At 40.5% G+C, this 22,200-nt stretch overlaps 1 protein-coding gene across 2 annotated transcripts; it reads left to right on the top strand.

The window, feature by feature from the left end:
* The first annotated feature begins 1,716 nt into the window (after positions 1-1,716).
* Positions 1,717-19,910, top strand: rcc1l (RCC1 like). 2 transcript variants are annotated; one of them, XM_075487439.1, is made up of 12 exons: positions 1,717-1,826; positions 2,868-3,153; positions 3,845-3,974; positions 4,271-4,399; positions 5,346-5,412; positions 6,939-6,990; positions 7,284-7,368; positions 10,611-10,792; positions 13,175-13,262; positions 15,943-16,116; positions 17,819-17,904; positions 18,691-19,910. In XM_075487439.1, exons 2-12 carry the CDS (start codon positions 2,869-2,871, stop codon positions 18,766-18,768), a joined length of 1,356 nt encoding a protein of 451 aa, XP_075343554.1. In that variant the 5' UTR covers positions 1,717-1,826; position 2,868; the 3' UTR covers positions 18,769-19,910. The 2 variants fall into 2 exon arrangements, with proteins under 2 accessions (XP_075343554.1, XP_075343553.1); XM_075487438.1 differs by having other exon boundaries at positions 1,717-1,879.
* Positions 19,911-22,200: the final 2,290 nt, after the last annotated feature.

The following is a 22,200-nucleotide window of genomic DNA, read 5'->3' as shown; positions in this document are numbered from 1 at the left end:
GCTGCATCTTCATTAATAGATAGATAGATAGAAAGATAGATAGATAGATAGATAGATAGATAGATAGATAGATAGATAGATAGATAGATAGATAGATAGATAGATAGATAGATAGATAGATAGATAGATAAATACTTTATTCATCCCAATTTGGGAAATTGTTTTGTTGCAGCAGCATACACGAAAAGATATGAAAACAATTAAAGTAAAAACAAGCAAATAGAATAGAATAAAATAAATAAAATAAATAAAATAAATAAAATAAATAAAATAAAATAAAATAAAATAAAATAAAATAAAATAAATAAAATAAATAAAATAAAATAAATAAAATAAATAAAATAAATAAAATAAAATAAAATAAAATAAAATAAAAATAGTGAATAAACATTCGCTGTATACAAATTTTGCATAATAAAGACTGTATGACAATAACAAGAAAATACTTGAAAGCTGCAAGCAGCTGTGAGCGGACCAAGGTGTGCGTACGTTGGGATGTGTGCACGTTGGGATGTGTGCACGTTGGGCATGCGCTGGACGCTGGAGCTGCAGCTCTGCCCACACGCACGATACCCTTTACATACATACGAGGTCGTCAGGGTGGGCGTGTGTGCCAAGTTTCATGACTTTGCGATGATGATAAGGCTTTCAAACCACAAACGCCATCACACGATTTTCACCGCCTGGCTACGCCCACACCGTTCAGAGTTTGGAAAAGTTTCTCCATGAATTCCCCCCCCCCCCCCCCCCCCCCATGTCTTAAGACTAACCTGGCCAAGTTTGAAGCTTGTAGCTTTAAATCTGTAGGAGGAGTTCGATGAAATGCGAGGTGTGGGAAAAAAAAGACTTTTCCAACCACCAGCAGGTGGCGCTATAGGTGGATGTCACTATGTTAAATGTGTGCGTTCAGGCTGGGTCCAGCATTCAGCGTATGAAGTTTGGGACATATTGGATAATGTATGTGGGAGTTATAAGCGACCCAATTTTTTGAGGTGAGTGATGGCGAGTCATCAAACTTTGAGGCGTCGCCACGGCCACGCCCTTTAAGTTTTGAAAAAGTTTCTCCATGATTCCCCCCCCCCCATGTCTTAAGAGTAACCTGGCCAAGTTTCAAGTCTGTAGCATGAAATCTGTAGGACAAGTTCGATCTTAAGCAAGGCGTGGAATCGGTCAAAAATGGCACGAAAACTCACTTTCCATCCAAAATGGCTGACTTCCTGTGGACGTGGGACCATGGCGATCTGAGATTTTTTTGTGCGTCTGGGCATGATGAATGAGTGTACCAAATTTCGTCGTCCCACGCGAAACTAATCCTATTGCAGGGACCATTTTTAAGCATCAAAGGGGGGGCTACAGAGTCAATGAGCGACTCCCAAAAATATAAAGTTTAGATTCTTTCATGTCGTCGACTGGCAGGTGGCGCTCGCAAAATTTCCTGAGTTTTCGAGCACCTTTTGCAAAGAATCGGAAAGAATAATAACGGAGAAAAATCCTTACAGATACAATAGGGTCCTTGCAGTTTCACTGCTCGGTCCCTAATTAACAGAAATATTGTTTGGTGGCTCCTTAGCCGTTTTGGCTCATGAGCATTGTGACTTTAGACCAATCCAACCTTAAAAATGTCAAAGAATTATGTCCTTGCACACTCCACTCCAACAGGGGGCGCTGTGCCTTTTTGTTGCGACTAATGTTTACAGTGAGCAACAATACCGGAAGAATGTGTATTTTCCTTCCTGGTTAACTAAAGGTAAACAAATGCTCATAAGTGACATTGAAATATCTTAATATCACTTCAACCGGATCACACCAGTTAGTAAAGAGCTCAGGTTAGTGATTCAGACTGTGAAGCAATAAAACACCCTTTCAGCACAAAGTGAAGGTACGTTTATCCGAGCTTATTAGCTGCATGTCGAGAACACGAGGTGAAACTCCATTCATCCTGCTGACAATTTCCTTCTAAATTAAAAAATCTCAACAACAAAGTGTTTACTATAACACATTTAATGACTTTATAACGATGAATATGAGTCGCTTTATAATTCGGCATTGAGGCAACAGATTAAACATCACCTGTTTGAAGGATAATGTCAAAAACGTTTAAGTATAAAACTGTCGGATTCACGTTAAGATGTTACATCATTACATTAAGCACATACATACATAAGCACAATGTAGACATTTTTAAATCCAGGTTAAAAACATTTCTGTTCTCATGTGTCTATGCATGAAATCTGCACGATATCGTTTAACTTATCTTGACTGTTGCTTGTTTGTAAATTCATTTAAATGATTTTATTTGTTTATGTATTTTAATGCTTCTTCCACTCCCTGCTGCAATGCTTTTATTTTATGTTAAGCACTTTGAATTGTTTAAACATGAAATGTGCTATATAAATAAATTTGATCTGATTTGATTTGACATAAGCACATTTATTACTGAGGATTGAAGTTCAGCTACAATCGTAACTGAAGATACTAAATGTATGCACAGAAATGTGTTTCTGATTCATATAATTTAATAACAATATCTGATGTAATTTATGCAAGGGCAGTTTAAAGGTATTTGCAAGCTTGTGTCTAACTTTTTTTGTCTGTCACACTGATTCTAAAGGACTATTTCAAGGAACACCTGTAAAAGATGTAATGAAATCCATTAAAAGGGTCATTATCAGTTCATATGATTTAATGTTGTTAAAAGAATAAAGACCTCTCGATTAAAACAGCTTCTCTCAATGACATTTTCCAGTACAGAAGTGATAATGTTTTGAATTTCTGAATTTTGAGTTACCGAATTTCCTCCTCCAGACTGTGTGTTAATCTGCTGCCACCATTTTATTAACATTTCTCTGTCCTATTTCATTCCACAGGATGGCTTTCCCATGTGTGCGACTGTGCACTCGACATGTGAGCCCAGGCCTACGCATGTGTGCTTATGCCACCCTCAGTAAAGCATCCAGACCCCAGGAGAAGAGCAGCGGTGGTCCGGTTTTTCAGTATGTTGGCCAGCACAAAAAAACCACCCGCAAAGTGTTTGTGTGGGGCTTTAGCTTCACCGGGGCCCTTGGGATCCCCAGCTTTGTGGTACCAGACAGTGGCAGGAAAAGGCCCCGTAAATACCAGTTCACTCCTTACCGCCTGGATACAGCAGAGCAGGTAAACCTTGCTGTTTCCAGCCTTGTATCAATTTGTTATGGAAAGTGTCATTTCATCAAGCTACAAAGTGATGTACTGTATATTCACTTTTGAGGTATTAGTCTGCACACTATTGTTAGAGCTGTTTTATAGCTTAGCTTATGCCCTGTTTGGTATAGAGTTGTTTCTGAAAGATGGATTAGTGATTTAGGTCTAAATTATAATCACTTAAACTGTAGTTTTAATCTTTTTTCAGGTCCATATGCAACTAATTTTGACACTTTGCCAGCTTGATATTTACAATTGATTATGGACCACATGAGGAAGGAACAAAAAAGTTATTAGGGATGATTAGAATGCTGTCGTGAAGATTACAGACATCACATGGGTGACGTTCTGTTGTTTTACCGAACCAGTTCCATTCTCCTCTGCGATCTTAGACACTGAAATAAATTGCAGTGCAACCGGGTGAGGATTTTATTACTCATCCTCCCCTGTGATAGGTCTACTGTCTATAAGGGCTTCAGTAATCAGTCACAGATGAGCAAACCTTATGTGCAGGATGTAATTAAGGATAATTAGAAAACATGTGACGCACACTCTGGTGCAAAACAAGAGAGACCAAGGTCACCATCTCCCTTGGTCTCTTTTAGATTTGATGTTGTTTTTTTTTTTTAGGCTGAACTCACTGTGTGCTGCTGTTCTGTTGCAGATCTCTTCTGCTGCTTGTGGTTACGGCTTCACTCTCATGGCATCCTCGACCAAAGATGTGTCCAAACTCTGGGGGATGGGCCTGAACAAGGACTCTCAGCTGGGCTTCCAGCGCACACAGCACAGCCGCCGTGAGACACAAATTAGGCAGATGTTCTGTGCTTATAGTCTTAGCTTAACCAGCGAATATTTCTACGGAGGTGGCAACTTTGTGTTCTACCAGAATCCGCTCAATTGGTCAAACATAAATAGACTCTGGTCTATACCTTTTATAATTTTATCTTAAAGTTGTCATAACAAATACTGTATGAATCTAGGCTGATTTGAATATTATTGTTGTTTTTCAAATATTGAGATGTTGAACACTTAGATGAGCACGTTCGTCTCACGTTTCCCCTGCGTATTCTGGTGTGTCCTCTCCGTGCAGAACACAGCTACGAATACGTTTTGGAGCCGTCCCCAGTGGCTCTGCCTCTTGTGGAGCCTCTGCAGACCCGGGTGGTTCAGGTCGCATGTGGCAGAGCTCACTCCCTAGTCCTCACCGACCAAGAGGGAGGTAAGAGACGTACACCACACCTATAAACTGCTACATGCTGTCCCCATAGTACAGAAGAGAGAGAAGCTCAAACTAAATACCTGGGGATGTGTTGGTTGCAGCCACCTGTCACGCTGTGTGTCCTTTTACATCATCCACCCACCACTCATTGAAAATGAATGATTGTCAGGCAGCTGGTACATCTCATCCAAAAAGCCCATTAAAGTCCTCTGGTACATTCAGCAAATTGCTGTACTGTTGTTCTAACAAGCACCGTTTTCCATCTCTCTAATCTTAATTAGCTGCGGCTTTTGCCACTTTTGCTGCCAAGCACAATGTTTGAATGTCAAACTGAAAACGGGTCTGCTGTGACGTGTTAAAAGCGTCCGCTGTTTTACATTTAATTAGATTTCTCAATTTAGAAAAAGAGATTGAAGAGTCGCGTCCAACCCACGGAGTGCTCTGCTAAAGCTGCTCCTTTAATGGACGTTTTAATTTTTCTCTTTATGGAAGCACGATGCACTTTCTTCACCTGCAACATGAAAGGCGCTCATCAGCTCTCATGGTTGCAGTTTATGAAGTCATTTCTTTCTTTTTCTTTTTTTATGTTGCTTCAAATATGAACAAAGGGGGATGAAGAATAGAACTAATAAAATTCTGGGGCTTCATGTGTTCCAGTCAGGGATTAGATCAAGCATGTTAGTCCTGAAATAATTTTTTTTCTTCCTTTAAATCCTGTTATATTATACAGGGATCAAACTCTGGACAATTTGAGATGTACGTGGAGTAATGCAGTTGGTGTCAGAGTTCATACAGCCCTGCAACGTATCTACCAGTTTGGTTCTTCTGACTGAAACGTGGAGCGCCCAACTGGAGTTGCCACGAGAACAAAACGTACACGAACTCAGCTGCATCGACTAATTCATCGTGATTTATGTTTCTTTCTGTCCTCTTTTTTTCCTCGCAGTTTTCAGCATGGGCAACAATGCCTATGGCCAGTGTGGTCGGCAAATAGTCGAAGAGGAAGTCTACAGGTGTGTCCTCGTGCACTTTACAGACAGCCTTTGAGGGGTGAACGTTCCACATTATGTTGACTCAGCTTGTTCACGTCACAGAGAAAAGCAGGCGATTCTGCAGGGCTTGTTTTTTTTGTTTTTTGGGAAGCATTTTCAGTCTCAGTTTCCACATTTGTTATACACTCCAGTTTAAGGGAATTCCATTCTTCTCATATGTAATGTTATAGATGGTCCATTGCTTTTCCCAGATGTTATCACTCTGTGACGTCTCCCCAGGGAAATCTCTCACTTATTTTTGGTCTGGACAATCTAAAGTTTCATTAAAAAAAAAAAAAAAAAAAAGAACGTGTTGACTTTAAATGTCTAGACACCCGTTAAAAGTGTCATTCTCCTCTAAGGCCGTTTGCCTTTGATTCACAATGTATTCTCCACACGAGGTGTAACTAGGGATGTCGAAATCTAAAAAAAGTCTTGACCGACCACTGAGCCTCATTAGTCGATTAAAGTCGGTCACCGAAAATTCTATAAGTGCCATTTATGATATCTGTGTCCTGTCGCGCGTCTTTCTCTGCCGCGTGGAACAAGTTATGCCCCCATTTTAGACTGGTTAGGCTCCCACCACACAATCAATGTTAGTTCGTGCCCTTGGTATTATACATTTTCCCCAATCATTGACCACTAGTTCTAGGCGTACTTGTGGAGGAATAAGGGTTTTGGGTAGAAAAATAATTGCTGTGCCTGCGCAGACACGCACAGCCACACATTACGCGCAGCGGCGCCCTTCCAGTCACGGTACTTTTTAAACACGAATCAAACGCGGCACCGAACTCGGGCTGTTAAAAGCCCCCGTTACAAAGTCACAAACAGAGAACGGTGCATTTGGCGGTGTTACAGGAAAGTAGGTTAACCAATGACTTTGTTAAAAAAAAAACTTACCGAATGCCAACAGCCTCTGTGGCGTAGCTAGATGCTGCACAAAATCCTTTGCAATAAGTTCCTGTCGTCTTGCTATTTAAGTACAGATGAATATATCACAACAAGTAGGCTAAGTTAGTCTTGTGTCTTTTGCCATTACAATGTTACAATTATCATTATGTTGTAGTCCACACGCAGCTACATTGGCTTTATTTAGGTTAATAGTGGCGATTTTTTTTTAAACTGCGCAGACAGGACCCGTCATGTACGGCGTACAAGTTGCAACCGGTGTAAGACAGGACCTCTGAGGAGGGCGCTACGTGAGCTCTGCTGCGGTTGTTCTTCCATCGTGGGATGGCTCATGCTCACATAACATTTCTAAAGATATAGTGATTTTTTTATTTTTTATTTATTTATTTTTTTTAAACCCACGGCAGAAAAATTCTAACCGGACGACGTTGATTCGGTCAACCATCGGTCATACGTCATCGGTTAACATCCCTAGGTGTAACATAGATATAATGTTAGCAGTGAGGTCAAAGCAAGGCTGAGACTCTACTGTGACCTCTTTGAGATGCCGCTGTGTCTCAGTGATGGATCGGTTGTTTGTCTTTCTCATGTTCCATCAGCGGCAGCCACATCATTCACAAGATAGAAGGCTTCAGCAGCAGGGTCATCCAGGTGAGTGCCTGAGCAGCGATGACAGACGGTTGCTGCTCCCGTGCATTAGTTTCCTCCTCTGTACCAAACCTCTGCTGCTTTCCCACCCACACCTGCTGAAGTACACAACAGCACCGCTTCTCGTATATCTATTTAGCAAAGGCTTGATATTTTATGCTTGGCATTAATTCAGTCGGATTTTATTTTCTAACAAAAGTCGTTATTTGAATCTCGTCTGATATATCAGGTTTGCATGTAAACATATGCGCCTGATGTTTTGATTGTTTTTTCTTTCTTTCTTGCTTTCCGTCCAGGTGGCGTGTGGGCAGGACCACAGCCTGTTCCTCACTGAGGCGGGCAAAGTGTTTGCCTGCGGATGGGGCGCTGATGGACAGACAGGTCAGTGCACCTCACGGCTCTTTAACCCCGACAGCCGAACAAAGAGACGTGGTTTTGTACCTCAGGAACAATTTTCTGGTGCTCCGGGATTGATTGGGCTGAAATGACTCGGGCTATATGTGCAGCCTAATCTGTGAAGGATAATTCTCATTTATTATTTCATCCTGTAATTCCATTAACTGTGTTTCCATCAAACTGTTTTCATGTGCATTTTCAATTTCAACACAAGAGCGCCGAATCCAAAAACACTGAAAATGCAGAAATATCGCAAAGAAATGTTAATGCTTTGCAGAGGTAGAAAACTAGAAGTGGAAACGAGCTCAACAATAAGATGTTTTCATGGTCATGTGACTTACAAATGCACATTTGCTTGTTCCCAGAACGAATCAAAGAGCAGCTCAAAAGTGTTGATTCCATGGTGCTCTCTGCCGCCATGTTGTATCGTTCATTGTTTTCCAAGATTTGAGGTTTCGCCGGTGAACTTTTCATTTGCATCATCTCATGTCACCTTCTTTGTCTGCAGTTCTGGGGAGGCAATCTGCTTATCAGGTGGACCCTTAAAAACTGCAGTAGTTGGTAGAAAAACACACGCGGGTGCACATTTTATTTTGTTGATATTCTGAAAATTCAGGAAAAAAGTCACATTGGATTGAAACTCCGCTGATGTGTTTGCGATGCTTCGTAGACCCGACAGGAGGAGTAATGGCTCAGATAAGACACACACACACACACACACACACACACACACACACACACACACACACACACACACAACAATCAGGCACATCTTAGCTATTTAAAGTTCGGTAAAGGTTCACTAAAGGCAGTTTGTACCAAAACAAAATGGGGTCACAAGTTCTATCTTTGTGTGTTTGGTTTTAGCTGTTCAGCAGCTAATACCATGATTTAAAAGAGTTTTTTTCTGCTTCCCGGTTCATTAAATCGTATCCACCTGTGTTTGTGATTGATCAGCTGGCTTTTCGTCCCTGGTTTTGCACATTCACGTACGTTTGACTGACGTGTTTGGGAGCCGGTATAAAAAACCTGTCTCCTGTTCGCCCCTGCTTTAAAGTTATGCTACCTCATAAGAGCAAGGTTACAGGGCTCGAACTGAAAACCAGAGTGAGACTTGAGATGCACAGACAGATCGACCTAACAGTATCAGCTGATATTCGTCTTGTTGAATGCAATCAACAAATAGGATAACAGATGTTCCCTGGTTGGGTCACACAGAATTTCCATTTGATTTTGCACTTTTGAGTCATGTTAGAACTGAAATATCATTGAGTTGGCATTGGTTTAACTTACTAAAAAGCCTTTTGAAACTGTTAATGTTTATTTTTGCACAGTTGATATTGTCATGCTCACAGAGTGATAGTGTGCTGAAGCCCTGAAATGGTTTCCAGGTATCTTCCACTCTGCATACGTAATTGTTCGGCTGGCATTAAAGGCAGGACGAAAGACAGAAAACATCCTCACCGAATCAGTAGTGTTCATTTGCCAAATTGTTATCTTTAATACCAATATCCGTGAGGAACTTGACAATCACTGCATCTCCGGGTCTAATACCCGTGAGATACTTTCATAAGAAAAGCCTTGATGATCAAAAGTACTTTCAAATGAGGTAAAAGTAAAGCCAAGAATTTAAGCTCCACTTCTGTGTGAGATTTAATTTTTTAACAAAGTCTCATAAACTCCATACACGTTGTTTTTTCTAAGTCTTATTTCAGTTAATATCAACTAAAGCCGTGAGAGAAATGAAGTGGGGCTGAGAGTACATTCATTTGCTGTAAAAAACAAAACAAAAAAACCCCCCAAAAAACAGACGGTTACAAGGAAGAGTAGTAACGTTACATTCTGTTGCAGTGGTTCGTTAACGAGTTTCCCTAAAATTCAGAGAGCTCCACATAAGGGCCTATCTGGATTTTGTTTTAGGTAGATGGGAGCATGACTGCGACACCTAACAGCATATTGAAGCTCACAGATGGGTGAAAAGATGTGAAACGTGGAAGGTTCCGAGGTTTTTTTTTTCTTTCGAGAACTCTCGAGTTTTGGCTCTGATCTGATGAGCTGAAGTTTAAATATGAGAAGTGATGGGAATTACAGAGGCAGCTCCTCTTGCTGCCAGTACGAGGCAGCCAACTTAGATTCGTATGTGATTGGTAAGAAATGTTTCCCCCTCTAATGACACTTGAATCAAGCTGCTGTGAAGTGGAACAAGCAGATGTGACAGTGAAGCACAGATGAGAGGGCTGATTGTGCGGTGCTTTGTCCGTCTTCGGAGGGAAAACGTGCTTTGTTTCTGTGCAAGGAAACTCACTTACATTTTCAGATTGTGCCACGTGAGATTTAAAGGGATAGTTCGCCTCTTTTGACATGAAGCTGTGTGACATCCCATAATAGCAATATCGTTTATGAACATTGACTTACCCCCCGCTGCGTCCTGTGAGCCGAGTTCCAGCCTCGTTTTGGCGTTTTACAAAAGTAGTCCGGCTAGTTGGCTGGGGTTTAAAAAATAAAGTGTTTTGCCTTCGAAAGAGTACTGTAATACATTTGCATCACTAAATCGTTCTTCAGGAAAAGTCAGACCTCACAATCGCTCGGCGCTATTTTCTCTCCCTTCGTATCACTGCCTGCTGTGCAGACCGAGCAGCAAACACCGTAACAGGCGCAGCTGTCGGCAGGCGGCAGCACGCAGTGATACGAAGGGAGAGAAAACAGCGACACCAAGCGATTGTGAGGTGTGACTTTTTCCTGCACAACGATTTTGTGATGCAAATGTATTACTCTGTTGAACGCATATTGTTTTGAGAAGCAAAACACTTTATTTTTTAAACCCCAGCCAACTAGCCGGACTACCTTCATCAACACCAAAACGAGGCTGGAACTCTGCTCACAGGACGCAGCAGGGGGTAAGAAGATGTTCAGAAATGATGTTGCTGATATGGGATGTCATACAGCTTCATGTCAAAAGAGGCGAACTATCCCTTTAATAACTTGAATTTAAGTGACATTATATGTATCGATGACAAGAAGCTGTGTTGTGGAATAGAATTATGGGGTTATCAAAAGTGAATCTGAGAAACATCTTAGAAAATTCGAATTTGGAGGATTTTATCCCAGACAAGATGGGTGGAAAATGTTTCAGTCAAAAGTGAATTATACTTTGGCGTATTCTCAAGGTTGCAGTTGGGATTAAAAGTGAGCGCTTGGTGTAATTGTTAGTTTGTCTCATATTTCAGGTCTGGGGCACCACAACATCAGCTCCAGCCCAGTGGAAGTTGGAGGCGATTTGGCCGGCGTGGAGGTGCAGCAGATCAGCACGTACGGAGACTGCAGCCTGGCCGTCTCCAGAGATGGACAGCTGTTCGGCTGGGGAAACTCCGAATACAGGCAGCTGGCCTCGGTCACCGAGTCCACACAGGTGAGGCCAGCTAAACGTCGAGCCTCTTGAGTTCTATTTCCAAACTGTCACTCATAATTACAGGCTGCAAGGAAGCCTTTCTGATAGCTTCTCCCTTCATAGCAGCAGCCACCACACGAGATATGAGGATTATCAACCAGAACGTAGACACAAAAACAATTTATTGGGCTCGGTTTGGATTTTGTTTTTCTTATCCTTAAACTCTTAAATGATTTTTTTGATTTTTTTTTTTTCTTCAAATCAGTCTCACACAAAAATCTCTTTAAATGCAGAAAGTGGTAGAAATTGCTTGTTACCCCTCGATGAGTTCTGTCTGTCCATGAGTAAGCATTCATGAGATTTAATCATCAGCTTTACCGGTTCCCAGAATCTGTTTGGCTCTGTGTGTGAGCAGGAAAAAAAAAAAAAAAGGAGATCAAAGAAAAAATTCTCAGTGAAGCAGACTTCAAGTCAGCAAATCAAGAAAGATCAAGAAAAAAACAGCTGTTCGCCATAGAAGGATTTAGTGATGTCTTAATGTTTTTAGCAGAAACGGCCCCTTTTTGTGAGACACGAGCTCATGTTGTGTCCCGGCTGCCTGTGCGTGTCGGGGATAGTGAATTCATTTCCATGCATTTCTTCTCAGATTAAACCATGGTAATTGGCTAAAAAAAAAAAAAAAAAAAAAAGCCTCTCTGCTCTGTAACAACCTGAAATATTATTTCCTACTTTACTCTTCTGAATTTCCTCAGCCAAATGAAGTGAGCCGGGGGGTTGCGAAACGTGGCTCCTAGCTGCGTGTCGGAGCTTCCCGGCTGGTCACGCAGCAGCCTACAGTAACACCAGGACGTGGTCCCAGCTGCGTTAACCTTGTAGCACCCAAGCATATGAATAATCATTGAAAAAAATCATTTAGGCTCTTCTAGGATCTTTTTGGGTGGGAATAAACCAATATTTTTGGAATGTTTGGAATTGGGCTATTTTTGATCATTTTAGACAATGTTGCATATTTGCAACTGTGGGCTTTCCTGATTAATTTTGTAATAAAACAATTTGGAGACCTGACCTCCCATTAGCGCTGTGAAAGGTGGACAAAGCAGACCACACCAAACGAGAGCAGAACCAACTAGAACAGACCACCGCAAAGCAGAGTGTAATTCACTGACCCAAGAAAATGATTGCTGTGACAACTGTCGGCACATAAAATGTAATGTAAAAAAATATTACACATGAATGTAAATAATGTATGTAAATTTAAAAAATCAAATAATGTAATGTAAATAAAAATATAATGTAAATAAAAAATGTAAATAAATAAAAAGCTTGTTGCATTTCTGCAACTGTGGGTGCTACAAGGTTAACTCAGAAATCTGTCCACATTTCGGTAGGCTGAGTGTTTCAGGCTCATTTCCCACCCCAGCTCGCAGTGCACGCTGGGGGCTTCTCAGCTGACTGAGGCTCCATCAGTCGTGTTTGTAATCTGTGAGGTAAAACTTCAAGATAAAAGGTTTGATGAACTATGAGGATTATCAGACTCGCAGACTGAGACAGTAAGGCGAACAGAAAAATCAGAAATGATAAGAATCTTCAAAGGAACAAATTACAGATGAGCACGAAACCTTCATGTCTGATAATAAGGTTTGTTTTAAAGGAATAAAGGTGTATTTCTGGTATTTCCTTTTAACATTTTGACTGTAAGGCTTATTTAGGCCACATGACTGAACTCCGGCATACAGCGATAGTCCTGGCAGTTAAACTCTCTCCCTTGCACTGATTAAACTCTAAAAGCTGCATATTAAAAGCAGCTTTTCCTTCATGTGTTACCATGACGTTAAATGTAATTCTGCACCTTTGCCTCGTTTCACATGTGCGGAGGTGCAGACGAACTCCACCTCCATCACCACTGCTTGCCCGGTCGCAGCTGATCACACACCCTTATCTCAAACACTCCATTCATCACTTTGACTTTTGTGTCAGGCTATGTTAAATAAACCTTTCCTCCGTTCGCCAGCTCTGTTGAGCTGATGGGTTTGTTTACGTGACGTATATGAAGTCTTAACTGTTTGAATTCGTTTTGGGGAATTCATGATATGCCTTCAACCGTTTAGAAACACCATATGGGGGACACTGATTAAGTTAAAAGCTTGTTAAACACAGGGAGTTTCTTGTATCTCAGAAGAATTTCTAAATATGAGAAAGCTGGTGAATGTGACATGTTATCTTAGATCTTTGTGATTTTTAGCTTGAAGCCAAATTACTGGATGCATCAAAAGAAAGATGGTCACCATATTATAGAAAGATTAGGGAAAAAACAAATCCTCCCTGCGCAAGATAAGGGAAATGGAGCAAATGATTATTCACTGTCACTACTGAACCCGTGCTTATATTCTCTTCATCCTTCAGATCAACTCTCCTCGTCACCTTCCTCTGAAAGGCTGCGGGAAGCTGGTCCAGGCGGCGTGCGGAGGCACACAGGTGGCCATTCTCAACGGTCAGTTCACACAAAGACGTGCGGAAACACAATTTATATCAATGAAAAACAGAGCGTGTTCAAAAAGTGAGTGTGACCGGGTCACGGGCAGTTTAAATTTCCTTCCTATTGAAGCGTTTGCATGCATCACAGTGTCTTTTCTATCCGGAAGGCTTAGGAAAATAACCTCAAACAGTTCAAAGGAATCACTCCACATGTGGCCTCTTGGTGGCATCAAACATCACAATGTGATTCTAGTCTACAAGCAGGCTCATTATTTTTATTTCTTAAACTATAGCACAGTTTTTTCCAGCAGTTTGGGGAATATATCAGCATACTCATCTGGACATTTACTGATGAGCCACACAGACCTATGTTTATCTCATTGCACATTTGTGGTTATGTTTCAATTCAATTCATTTTTATTTATATAGCGCCAAATACAACAAATGTCATCTCAAGGCACTTAAATAATATAGTCCAATTCAAGCTAATTGGAATTCAATTCATTGTAATCATAATTATTTACAAAATAATCCAATTCATTCATATAGAGCCAATTCAAAAACAATTTCCTAGCTAAGGAAACCAACAGATTGCACCGAAACTTGTCTTCAGTCCAATTTCACAGTTTGATGTATGATTATTTTGTCAACTTTCTTTACGTAGGAATTCACTCCGGTACTATTGTGCATTTTTTTGCCTGTGAGGTTGTATCACTGCATACAGTCACATGAGAAATAAAGTATGTCCTCCTTCAATTCTAAGGTTTCATGATGGGGAAAAAAAAAAAACAGTCCTTAGAATTAGGTAAATACAACCTCAGGTGGCCAACAACAGCTGACTTTATTCAAGATGCCGCTCATCAAATGCACTGCATAAATGGATCTTCAGAGAGCGTGCTCATTTCTATAAAAGCAGAAGTTCCTGCCAAGGAGGAAAGACATCAGCAATGATCTTGGAGACGCAATTATTGCTGCCCATCAATCTGGGAAGGGTTAGAAGGTTATTTCCAAACTATTTGAAGTCCCATCATTCTGCAGAGAGAACGAAAACCAAACGCAGCATATCAGCACAAACACCTCAAACCAACTGTCAATCTCGAAGGCGGAGGGCTGATGGTTTGGTCTTCTTCTGCAGCCACAGGACGTGGACACCTCACAGTCACTCCTCTGTATACCAAAGCAAAGTCAAATGTCCGACAGCTAAAACTTGGCTAAAATTGGGTCCTGCAACAAAATGACTGAAAAAGAAAAGAATAAAGATGTATCAATAAGTCATATGTTGGTATTCATCAACAACACGACATAAAAACTCATTTTCAACTCAACTCAAACTTTATTTATAGAGCACATTTAAAAAAACAAGCGAGGTTGACCAAAGTGCTGTACAGGATAAAAGCTCCATTAAAGGTAAAAGTGACTCAGATAACGCCACCGTTCCAAGCAGTTAAAGTCAATAGATACTAAAACACAGTGCAATAAAATAGAATAAAATAAGTTCAAATAAAATACATTAAAATAAATAAAATAAAGATATAAAACAAATCAAGGTTATCAGCCAAGACTCTACATAAATATGATTAAAAGCCAGGGAGAAAAAGTGTGTTTTTAAGGCCTTTAGAACCAAATGCTGGCGGTGCCGTCTTCATCTCCATTTGACACATAACTTTAGACCGACGGGCTCACGCTAACATTTCACAGCTCAGAGCTGGCTGCTGTCACAACATACAGTGAGCTGGAAATGGTTTTTATAGTTTAAAAGGCTTCAAACTGTGATCACTTGGTTGCATTTTGGCACGTCAAGATTTTGCTCCTCCTTTTTTTATTTTTAAATCATCATTGTGCATCCTGTGTAATGCCAGGAGGGAGCACAATGTGTGTGTGCGTGTGTGTGTGTGTGTGTGTGTGTGTGTGCTCTGTATGATTGAGCGACTGGACAGCTTCATCGTAGCTCAAACACTTTAAAAAAAAAAAGGAAAACGTTGCGGGTCACCTGGCCGAACTGTCTGCTCACTTAGCAGCTTAGTCGCTCCTGCTTCACTCGGCCTTTTGCTCACTTTTTAAAAGGAGAACGTAGAGAGACCGAATTAACGATGAGGAACCCGGCAGGCAGAGACTTCCTCCTTCCAGCATGAAGCGGCCACAGCAGCTCACTGGAAGTGTCAACCATTCATTCATTCATTCATCTGCTCATCCATTTATTCGTTTTTGCCTTTTATGTTTGAAACTTGGGACATTTCAGCTTTAACGTATAATTTTGTATTATTTGTGAAATTTTCTATTTATGACCAAATTTACGATTTATGTTGGAAGTGCCTTGAGATGACATTTGCTATATAAATAAAACAGACTATAAAGCAGACAGGATTAAAAATAAATGTTGCATCACAGCAACAGCAGCGTGTCTGTGTGCCTTTGCATTTATGTACGTATGTACATGGTGAAGGTGAAGGTATGTGATCACTGTTGTTTGCTTGTTTGGTAGACAGATTATGCCGGAACAACCATGATGAATTATATTAAACTTGGTGTAGAGTTTGGGGCATGAGCAAAGGGAGAATTTTGGTGTGGATAAAGATCACTTTTGTTAAATCTGATGGGAAAAAAAACCCTACACAAAACCATTAGCTTTGGCCTTCAGGACCAGTTCTGCCCTTGGTGCTCATCTATGTATCTCTATGTGCTTTACTTTTTTCCAGAAAAAGGAGAGGTGTTTGTTTGGGGCTACGGAATTCTGGGAAAGGGCCCAAATCTCTCAGAATCTTCAACCCCGGAGAAGATTCCCTCCACACTGTTCGGACGCTCCGAGTTCAACCCTTCAGTGGCCGTCGCCAAGATCCGGTGTGGCCTCAGCCACTTTGCTGCCGTTACAGGTAAGACTGTTGAGGCGTATACAGGAAGAGGGGAAACTTTACGAGCTTTCAGGCGCCTGCAAAGTCAGATCTGCATTTTAAATGTGCGTTACATGATGAGATGTAAAGTGATGTCAGTTTACAAGACTTCTGCTTCGCTGTTTCCCTCTTTGGGGCGATGAAGTAAGGCAGAAAGGCTTTGTGAAACAGTTGCTTTATTGTTTTTCTATGACGCTGAATGAAAAGGTCCAGGCTGTGGCCTTTGAGCCAGCTTTAATCAGCCTGTCTTTGAAACCATCCAACACCTATAGAAATGTTTGTTTTCAGCACTGATTGTTTTTGGGGTTTTTAAAAAAAAAAAGCCAGAGGGAAACTCCAATGAATTTATGCTGACACGTTTGTTTTTTTTCTTTGAGCCTTTTGTGGCTTCAAAGAGAGGTTTGTCAAAAGTACTCGGCTGAAGAAGTGAATCTGCGAACCTCCACAGCTCCTCCTCGTCTCTGAGGCTGCGTGTGAACTCTAACATATTCACTTTGCTGTGCAGAATATAAAAAGGATATTTCTGGTTCTACGAAATTGATATTGATTTTTAAATTTCTTTTACAATGTTTATTCCAACTGTCTGATTGACAAATGAAACACGTGCCCTACTGATTTGGAGTCAAACTCATCAAACGCCAGCAAAACCAACTGGGTCACTGTCTGATCAGACAAGCTGGGTTACTGTGGAGGACAATCGAGTCTCAAGTTCTGTTTTTTGTTGTTCAAAAATGCACTTTGTTACTGATTCTTTTGGCTTGGTGGTTCAAAGTGTCCTTAAAAGTGAACGTTTTCCGTGCCTTTTTTTTTTCACTTCAATTCAATTCAGTTTTATTTAAATAGCGCCAAATTACAACAAACTTCTCACTCAAGTTTTCAGAAAATTCCACGGACCTTTAGTCTCCCACGAATCCTCCATGCGGATTTCTTTCTTACCTCGACACAACAGAACAATACGGCCTTAAAGGGATAGTTTGCCTCTTTTGACATGAAGCTGTGTGACATCCCATATTAGCAACATCATTTATGAACATCTTCTTACCCCCTGCTGCGTCCTGTGAGCAGAGTTCCAGCCTCGTTTTGGTGTTGATGAAGGTAGTCCGGCTAGTTGGCTGGGGCCACAAAAATAAAGCGTCTTGCTTCTCAAAACAATATGCGTTCAAAAGAGTAATACATTTGCATCACAAAATCGTTCTCGATGGAAAAAGTTAGACCTCACATCGCTTGGCGCTATTTTTGCCTCCCTTGATATCAATGCGTCCGATGTAAACTGTGCAGACCGAAGAGCAGACCGAGCAGCAAACACCGTAACAGGTGCAGCTGTCGCTAGGCGGCTGTACGCATTGATATAAAGGGAGGCAAAAATAGCGCCAAGCGAAGTGAGGTCTGACTTTTTCCATCGAGAACGATTTTGTGATGCAAATGTATTACCACTACCCATAGAAATATGTAACATGAATAGATAAGAGTTAATGCAACTGAAGCACATTTCCACGTTTTGCTTCCCTATATTGGCTGATCTGGCCTGGACTGTAGGCACCAAGTGATGTCTCATATTTCAACTGACTTCATTTGCCTAATGTACCCCGTACCTTCAAATTAATTGCATTATAACTGCATGTCTCACCAGACCAAAAAATGGCTAATTTGTCTGAAATTGCTGACGTTTGATGCTCTTTCTCAGATGGAGGCGAGCTCTTCGTTTGGGGGAAGAATGTGAGAGGTTGCCTGGGCATCGGGAAGAAAGACGACCAGTACTTCCCGTGGAGAGTAAGACGACACTGATTCAATATTAGCCGTGCAAAGAGCAAAAAACTCCTGACGGACCACTTTTTTTTTTTTTTCTTTTTGTCCCCACTTCTTTCTTCTTCGTCTCAAAATTTGCACGTCAACTTTCTTCATACTTGTGTGGCCGCATTAGTCATCCGTGATACTGTATGAGCTGTTCTGAGACGCAAGTATCCGTCTGTGCGTTTTGTCTTTCATCGCTGAAAAGAATGTCCTGATAAAATGTGTACGGAGGTGTTATAAATCTCTCCACCTGTGTGTATCCCCCTGGGGAGATTTTCAATTTAAGTCCACAGATGTACATTTGCATTTAAACAGGATTTGAGTGTGCCCGGCGCTCTGTATTAAACAGTGTGGAGTCTCTGCATCGCTCAAGCAGAGTAAGAAAATAAATATCCTCTCTAGCCTTGCTGTATGTACTGTGGAACTACAGAAAATTCCCTATTTTTTTTTAATTCCTCTGTTAATCCACAACTAAACCAATGTATGATATGAACATTTTCTAAAATTTTTAATTATTTTTTTTAATTTAAATTTATTTAAAAAATAATTAAAATTTTTGAATTTATTTAGTCATTTATTATTATTATTATTAGTTAGTAGTAGTATTTTTATTAGAATTGGTATTATTATTGTTGTTAATATACAATCATTGTAAATATTAATAATTTTTTGAGCTAATGATCCCCCATTGGGGGATGAATAAAGTATTTTTCTATTCTATTGTATTTGTTCTGATAATTCTGCATCTCTGTGTGACGCTGTCAGGTGACCGTGCCGGGTCAAGTGGTGGACGTAGCGTGCGGTGTTGACCACATGGTGGCGCTGGCGAAGTCCCTCCTGTGAGCTCCCGTCTTCCTCCCAGTGTGGAGGGAGAGACTGGACGTTCGGCCGAGCCCTCCCACCGACCTCTGGGCGCCTCGGGGAGCTGATTGGAGCTGGTCTGGAGTCTCAAAGCCCAGCTGCTCTCCGCAGGCGACGGACCTCCGTGTCCTCCGGTCGCGTGGTGACGTCAAGCCGAGTGCAGGGCAGTCGACTCTGCAGCAAAACTGTCAGCGATGCACGAAGGTGTCACTGGAAAGACATCTATGGCTAGTTTTTTTTTTGCTGAGATTATCAGTCAGTTTATCACTTTTTTTTGCCAATCGATTAATTGCTTCTACCATTTTTTTTCAAACCAAGCAGCAAAGAACAGTTACTTGTTATCTGGTTGGAGCTTCATCAGTGTTAAGGTTTATTGTTTTTCCATCACCATAAAGTCTTTGGCTTTTGGACAAAACTAAACCTTTGACACTATAAGCAGTAAACTGATATGTTATCTATTTGTCACCACACACACACACACACACAAAAACAAACAAAAAAAAAGGTGGCATCAGCGGAGTCTCGTAGAGTTGGATTATCTGTTACAGTGAATTAGTCTGCGGGCCCGTGAAGTGTTTTTGTAAAACAGTGTAACACTTGAAAAAGAGGCGATAGCAAAAAATAAACAATCCCCAAAAGTTCTAATCGCTTTGCTCTCTGCAAATAGAGGTGAGAGCACTCTGCCGGGAGAGGAGACAGGTTTTTGATAAATCAATTATAACAACCCATCAGCAGTGTGTTTGCATAATGTCGGGGAGAGCTGCAGAGGACAACGCTGAGAGGTTGTTGATCATTAAACTGACTCGGTTTAGCTGTTTATGTCATGTCATCAAATTAAATGCATTTTTGTTTACCACATGAATTGATAGTAGAGTTCATTTTGCACGTCTTATCACTGGCCAGCAGACCTACATGCATTCATTTCTGACCACTCTGTGAAGATCTTTGTAATCATATTCGGACTTTTTTAAGTCTTCAGGTTACGTTCTGATTGTGTTTGTGGGCTAATAAACCCCAACTGTAGCAATCCTTTTCTAACAATTAATAATCAGGTGGAAAATAAAGATAAACTTTTTAGTTTACTCTGTGCCAGTTAACAGATTTCGTCTGGAAATGATTTTTATTTATTCATTTTTTTTGTTTCTTAGCAAAAGAAAGCAAAAATCAGCCATTTGCTCTCAACAGCTCCAGCAACGGCTCTCGATTTAACTCGAGTCTGCTTTACCCAAGTTAAATTAGTAGCTGCTTAGGAGCTCCTAGATTAACTAGCACTTAATTTTATACACTTTCATACACTTGATTGTTTGGAACTTTGAACATGCCTAATATGAACAGCTGGCACTGACAATCTGTCGGCAGCAAAGCAATATATCTTTACATCTTCGTTTTTCATCAAACGAAGCATCGCCTCGTTATTTCAACCTATTTGTCAGCAGCTGTTTGAAGATGAAACGCACAACATATAATCCGTCTTCAAGACGTTAAGTGAGAACACTAACTTTGAAAGGTTTATTCAGTATGTCAGCAACGTTCTCTCTGCCTGTTTCGTCTCATTTTGAATACCTGAGAATGAGACGCGTGCCTCCTTTTTCCTCTCTGATGGCTACTTTCTATGCTCTGACCACATCTGGTATTTAGGGGAGTTATTATTTGACAGATGCACCTGCAAGATGAGAATGATACGCATGCCCAACTGAACGTGGGATCTAACAAACATGAAAGTCAGTCCCAATCACACATCTGCCCAGTCATTAATGATTCACTAAAGTCAATGAAGATGCCGAACTGAGGGGAGTCCAGTGGCTGTTATGTCTTTATTGTCGGTACTTTAAGGACTCGGTGACTTATACTACTGATTTTAATGCCTTTTTTTTACTTATTTATTTATGTATGACCAAATTTAGGCAGTGGACATGTCATATTTAAGTTCTCAGTTGTGTTTCAGGTGAGGAGAAATGTTTGGTGTTTTTGCTAAATTGGGGCGGCTGTAGCTCAGGAGGAAGTGGCGTCACCTACCGATCAGAAGGGTGGCGGTTCGATGCCTGGCTTCTCTGGACCATATGTCAAAGAAAGCACTGTACACTGGAAAAAATGCCCCTCCAAAAATAAGTTAAAAAAACAACAAATACAAGACATTTTTGCTTGAGATAAGCAAAACAATCTGCCAATGGAACTAGTGAAAATCGGCTTGTCAAGATTTCTTGAAATAAGATGTGATATTTAGGACTTTTGGGATAAAAGTGATCTTGAAATTAGCTTAAAAACCTCTTCAAATGTCAAAAAAAGCTTGTTTCATATGAAATCCGACTCAAAACAATTTGTTTTCAAGACTTTTTCACTTAACAAGATATTCCAGATGTATTGTATTAAAACAAGTCCCTATATCTGGCTGAAATAGTACTTGTTAGGTAGTTGTGTCTTATATTAAGTGCAATGAGACAAATATACTTGGTAAGACTTTGATTTTTTTCCAGTGTATTGATATATGTGCTGTGTGACTGAAGGGATGAATGTGGCATGCAGTGTGAAAGCACTTTGAGTGGTCAGCAAGTACAGACCGTTTTACTGAATGCTTTTCTTCATGGTAAAGTTGAGCTGATAAGAAACGAGGGGGGTGAAGGTAAATAAAATCAATCTGAGTTGGGATTATTGTGTGTCAAACTGCTCTTTTCAATTACTGAGACTGAATGTACACTGGAAAAAAATTGTCCAATTTCTAGTCAAAATATCTCATTACACTTAATATAAGACACAACTGCCTAACAAGTGCTATTTCAGCCAGATATAGGGACTTGTTTGAAGACAATACATCTGGAATATCTTGTTAAATGAAAAAGTCTTGAAAACAAATTGTTTGGAGTCGGATTTCAGATTAAACAAGCTTTCTTTGACATTTGAAGAGGTTTTTAAGCTAATTTCAAGATCACTTTTACTCAAAAGTCCTAAATATCACATTTTATTTCAAGAAATCTTGAGAAGCCGATTTTCATTAGTTCCATTGGCAGATTATTTTTTGCTTATTTCAAGCAAAAACGTCTTGTATTTGTTGTTTTTTTTACTTATTTTTGGAGGGGCATTTTTTTGCAGTGTAGATGTCACGGTTTGGGATTCGACGCTCCACGTTTCAAGACGATACTAAAGAAAAGTTTGAAATTTAATTTCCAGCAGGCCTGAAAGGTGATACCAGACAGAATGAATATTTCATGTGCAACACAAGAAAACATGTTTTGCACTTCAGTCGTACATTTCAGTTGGCAACAATGAGAGACTCCGCTTGAGTTGTGGCTCATGGGAACTCAAGGCCGTCACTGACGAGTCAATGAACCATGCAGAATTATGTAAGGAGTAAGCGGATCATGATGAGAGAACACTAACGTACCATGTCGGTGCTGCAAGTGAGGGTCTCTGCAGCTG

Source organism: Odontesthes bonariensis, chromosome 16, assembly GCF_027942865.1.
Source record: "Odontesthes bonariensis isolate fOdoBon6 chromosome 16, fOdoBon6.hap1, whole genome shotgun sequence".
Classification (NCBI taxonomy): Eukaryota; Metazoa; Chordata; class Actinopteri; order Atheriniformes; family Atherinopsidae; genus Odontesthes; species Odontesthes bonariensis.
The sequence above is the reverse complement of the archived record's forward strand: the minus strand, read 5'-3'. Positions and strand labels throughout refer to the sequence as shown.